Genomic DNA, 5,713 nt, shown 5'->3' on the forward strand with positions numbered 1-5,713 from the left:
GTAGTGAACTTCTTATTCTTCTCATGAGGCCAAATTAAGCTATCAGGCAAATCATCTAGCCTCACATCCTGCAGCAAACTTTTCAAAACGTCTAATTGAGCCTTGTCAGACTGGTCCAGATTTCTTCTAAAGGACAAATCCCAATTAGGGGCACCCATAACCTCCCTAACCGAAAGATGTTGTTGATTATTCACCATATATAAGGAAGGAAACAAAATTCTTAGGGGAACATCTCCCAACCAAACATCCTCCCAGAACTGTGTTTTTTCTCTATTACCAATCTTCTTAACTACCAAATAGTTTAACCAGACTTTGCACTCATGAAGGCCTTTCCAAAACTGGGACCCCCCACTAGCAGAACTCTTGAAAAAACTGCCCCTCCCTAAGTACTTATTCCTAAGAACAACACAGCTCATGTCCTGAGAGTTGCCTTCCAACTTCATGATCCATTTACTCAACAGGCAAATATTCATGGTCCTAGTGTCCAAGAAACCCAAGCCACCAAAGTCTTTAGGTCTACACAAGCCTTGCCACTTAATAAGGTGATATTTCTTCTTCTTTCCATTCCCCTGTCAATAGAATCTCCCCCTTACAGTGTCTAAATTTTTGTGAAACTCCTCAGGAGGCTTTAAAAAACCCATAGCATACATTGGGACACTGGACAGACAGGTATTGATCCTGATCTCCCTCCCCCCATAGGAGAGATGACCACTGTGCCAAGATTGCAATCTTTTCTCTATTTTTTGCATGATTGGAAGCAAGTCCCTTTTCCCTACCTTACCAACCCCCATAGGCAAACCCAAGTAAGTAAAAGGAAGAGAACCCACTTTACAATTAAGCATGTCATCATACGATTCCTCCTCATCCTTTGGAACCCCCAACACATAAACCTCACTCTTCTGATAATTGATTTTCATTCCAGACATCTCTTCGAAACAGAACAACAAGAATTTCAAGGCTAACACATTTTCCTTAGTAGCTTTAGTAAAGAGAATAGTGTCATCAGCATACTGGAGATGAGTAAGACCCCCTGGAACCAGATTAGGAACCAACCCCTCCAAAACCCCATTACTGTTAGCACCATCCAGAATAACTGACAAAGCATCCCCTATTAGATTAAATAAGATAGGAGACAGAGGATCCCCCTGCCTCAGACCCCTAAAAGTCTTGAAAAAAGGTCCATGTTCCCCATTAATATTTATACTGACTCTACCCCCCTTCAGTGATCTTCTTAATCCATTCAATAAAAATGCTGTTAAAATTCTTCTTCTGCATCACCTCATAGAGAAACCACCACTGCACCCTATCATAAGCCTTTTCAAAATCTATCTTAAAGATAACACCTGATTCTTTCTTTTTATGGAGCTCATGCAATACCTCATAGAGAATTACACACCCATCCAAAATATACCTTCCAGGAATGAACGCAGTCTGTGTCCAGTTAATAATCCCCCCAATCACACTAGTTATCCTCATGGTTAAAGCTTTAGTTAGAATTTTCAGAATCACATTTTGAAGACAAATGGGTCTATATTGCTTTATTGTATTAGCATCCTTAATTTTTGGCAGTAGAGAAATCACCCCATAATTTATTCTATCACTGTCTAAAATTCCTTTCTGAAGATCATCAAGCATCTCTTTGATCAAACCCCTAAATTCAGGCCAAAGTTTCTTATAGAAACCCACTGGAAAACCATCAGGTCCAGGGGCAGTATTTGTTTTCATACTTTTCATGACCTGATCAATTTCTGACAATTCAAAAGGTTTCATCAAGCTTTCATTATCCCTCTCATTCAAACTTAACCTGTTAGCCCAAACCCCCTGCTCCAAATGAATGTTTCTCAGTTCTTCCCTCCCAAACAACTGTTTGTAATAATCATAAATATGAGTCTGTATTTGTTGGAAATCTGAAATAACCTCCTCCCCTTGCTGTATAGAGAAAATGTGACTTTTCCTATTCCTACCATTAGCAATCCTATGGAAAAAAGAGGTATTGCTGTCCCCCCTTAACAACCATTGTTCACCCCCTCTCCTTTGCCACCACAGTTCTTCTTGTAGATAGATCTGCTCTACTTCCTTTTCCAGCTCATATCTGACCTCCCATTCTTGAGGAAACAAATCCCTCTCCTTAGCAATGTTATCAATTTCAGTCAGCTTTTGTTCTATCTCTTTCCTTCTCTTTTTCTGTTTGCTCACCATATTAGCACTCCACCCCCTTAACCATCTCCTCAGATAAGGCATAAGGAGATGCCAGTAATCCATTATTTTGCTCTGTATTCTGGCAGGCCACTTCTCAAGCAATTCTTTCTTAAAACCCTCCAGCTCAAACCAACCCATCTCGAACCTAAAATTGTTTCCCCTAACTCTCTCCCCCTCCCTAGTGTCTAACAGCAAAGGGCAATGGTCTGAGCCAACCCTCAAAAGAGAACTAACTATGGCCAAAGGGTATAAATGATCCCAACTAGAGGTCACCAGGATTCTATCTAGAACACATCTGATGGGATTGATTTGCTTATTCGTCCAGGTGAATTTCCCCCCTAACTTAAACAGTTCTTGCAACTCATAATGATTAATAAAATTATTGAAAGCCTCAGTTCTTCTCACATCCACCCCACCACCACCAGATTTCTCATCTAGATATCGATACAGATTGAAATCACCCCCCAGAATCATAGGATAAACTCCTTGCTGTACTTTGTTGCCAATTTCAGCTAGGAACTCCCCCCTATGTGCCTGTTGAGCAGGACCATAAACGTTAATTAGCTCCCAATTCTGTCCATCCTTCTTATTTTTAATCACCATTCTTAAAGAAAAGGCCCCTTGATCCCAATCAACAATATCAAACAACAACTCTTTAACCCCAGTCATAATACCACCAGAGTGACCCACAGCTGCCACATATCTCCAAGTAAAGTTATCTCCCACCAGATTCCTCAATTCCCTATCAGTAAAACTTTGCTTGATTGTCTCCTGAAGGCAAATTATATCCACTTTTTGTTCAAAAACCATCTCCCTCAACTGTCTTTGTCTACCTGCAGCCCCCAAACCCCTAACATTCCAGAACACCACTCTCATGATTTAGACTTCTTTCTAGGACGCCCCCTCTTTTTCGGCCCAGACCCCTTTTGCACAGATTGTTTCCCTTTCTTTTTCTTCTGTCTTAGACCCTCATGGTCATGCAAGTCAAAATCCCCCAGGTTATCAAAACTCTCTTTATCTGCATCATCCAACTCATCCCTATCTTCCTCCTTCAGACCCTCCATATACTGATCATTCTCCATTTCTATCACAGGAACCCCCAGAATCGCATTATTCTCATTGGGGTACAGCATGCATAGATATCAGCATTCTCGTAAGATGTTTTTGAAATTTAGATTTCCATACTCCCTAATTGTACATGTAAAATGTATTTGAAAATACACACTAATAAAATGTCTGCTTGGATTAGTTCTCATGTTGCTTTCACAGAAAACTAGAGTATCAATGGCTTGAGTTTCTGATATCTGAATATTTACTGTAACTGTCTATTGTCTGCTCAATATGTCTTCTGCAGAGTGCGTAAGAACCATCTTTATCTTTAATTCGATCAATTTCATCTCATTCAGAGTTCTTGCTTGGAATGTGCTATTCTTGGGTCAATTGCATTCAGTCACATTAAGTTGAGCACAAGCACATGCCATGGAAAAAAAAGAAAGAAACTTGAATGGCTCAAGTTGTCACAGAGTGGAACTCCAATAAGTACTCCAAGATAGAATTTCAGGAATATCATCCTCATGTGGTTTTCAACCCAAGCACAAATTGAAAGAACATTGAAACCTTAAGATATTATCACTGAATTATTGCCAAATTAGACAAAGAGTACACTATTTTGAAGGTGCTAACTTCAGATGGAGTACACACTATTTTGTCAAACAAGCTTTGTTCTTGGCACAAGCACAAGCTTCTAGTGCTGTTGAATTGAAGTGACTGGAGCATCAATCGGCTTCTACTATGGTAGAGTTCCTAAGCTGCTTCAAAACTTATCTTAAAAACTTGTATGGACTTCACTTCTGCCTAGGCACCTGAACTGCCGCTTGATTCAATGGATAGCTGTTACTGTTAGACAACACTTGCATCTAACATTTGTATCTGACATTTGCATTGGTAGTACACACTCTCTCTCTCTCTCTCCTTTTTACGTTGGTATCTGACATTTCCATTTTCTGTCATATTTTCAGCTGTTCTGAAGAATACAAGTCTGAAGAGCTACTTTCAGGTCAGTGAAACCACACTGACAACCATTTTAGAAACAGAATTGAATTGCCCTGATTACCGCTTGATGCCTTGAAGCATATACAATCAAAGTTCAAACAGATGTGGCCATCATATATGTATATGTAGCACAGTTTGATTCCTCTTTGCTAGTCAAAAGATGGTATCATCAATCAATAATAGTTACAGTATTGATTCCATGGAGTAGTAGGATTACAACAATTAAGGACGATGAAGAGAAAGGGGTGGCTGGCGATACACATAGAGAGGCAAAGCAGGGGGTAGCTTAGTTACAACTTACAAACGAAGCTCTGATCGATCAAGTCTGATTTGATTGATGCAGCTGAAGAAGAAGAGGAAGAAGACGACGATGATGATGCAATCAGCTGCTGACGTACTTGTCGATGATGGTGGCGAGGGTGGTCTTGGGGACGGCGCCGATGACGCTCTCCTTCTTCTCGCCGTTCTTGAACATGAGGACGGTGGGGATGCTCCGGATGCCGTAGTTGGTGGCGATGTTTGGTGAGTCGTCCGTGTTCACCTTGCAGCACTTGATCTTGCCGACGTACTCCTTGGCCAGCTCGTCGATCACCGGCGCGATCATCCTGCACGGTCCGCACCACGGTGCCCAGAACTCCACCAGCACCGGCGCCTCGCTCCCCAGCACCATGCTGTCCCAGTTCTTCTCGTCCGCCACCACCACTGCCACGACCCCACACGCACACATACGATGGTTTTCGTTTTGTTTTGCACCAGAATATGACGAATGGTCAAACATGTGTTTTACCTTCGTCGACGACGTTGCTGCACTGGCAGGCGAAGCGGGAGGCAGGTCGGAGCGGTGACGGCGAGGCGACGGACAACCTTGGCTTGGACTGGCTGCTGCCGGCGCCGGAGAGGAGGAGTCTGTCCCTACTGCCGCCGGAGGACGGTGGCTGTGGGGCGTGCAGAGTCGCCCAGGCTCTGAAGCACGTCTCCAACGCCATTATTTTCTCACTCTAAGCTACGCTCCTCACACGCAGTGACACAGAGAGAAGAGAAAGAGGAGGAGAAAATTTTTTGTGTAGAAGAGAAAGAGGATAGGGTTTGTTCTCCCTGTGGCATTGGATAATCGGGAGCTTTGGCGTTGGTGTGGCATCGTGAGGTGCTCAGGGGTTGTGCTTCCTGCTTGTGGATGAGGTGGTTTTGCCCCCCTAAACTTTTGGCCCGGTGTCGCCTGATCTTTTCGTTGCCTCCTTCGTGTGCCTGACTCGAGGATATACGCGCCTATAAAAATGAATATCTTGGATTCTTCAAGTTCTCTGCAAGTTTACAACACATAAATTTCTAGAATACTAGGAAAATTGGGCAACTTTATGTGAAAACACTATAAAATATTTGTTGTACATTAAAAATATGTAAGATGTGTTTTCTAGAGGAAATCCGGTTTGTTTATTTCTTTATTATTAAACAATTGGTATTT

The 5,713-nt window shown here is 42.2% G+C and overlaps 1 protein-coding gene across 1 annotated transcript; it reads right to left on the reverse strand.

Annotated features, from left to right (window-relative positions):
- Positions 1 to 4,249: 4,249 nt before the first annotated feature.
- On the reverse strand, positions 4,250 to 5,379 carry LOC9270622 (thioredoxin M5, chloroplastic-like). The gene is made up of 2 exons (NM_001424518.1): positions 5,039 to 5,379; positions 4,250 to 4,953 (listed from the first exon to the last, which is right to left on the reverse strand). Exons 1-2 carry the CDS (start codon positions 5,235 to 5,237, stop codon positions 4,634 to 4,636), a joined length of 519 nt encoding a protein of 172 aa, NP_001411447.1. The 5' UTR covers positions 5,238 to 5,379; the 3' UTR covers positions 4,250 to 4,633.
- Positions 5,380 to 5,713: the final 334 nt, after the last annotated feature.

Source organism: Oryza sativa, chromosome 12 (assembly GCF_034140825.1).
Source record: "Oryza sativa Japonica Group chromosome 12, ASM3414082v1".
In the NCBI taxonomy this organism is placed as follows: Eukaryota; Viridiplantae; Streptophyta; class Magnoliopsida; order Poales; family Poaceae; genus Oryza; species Oryza sativa.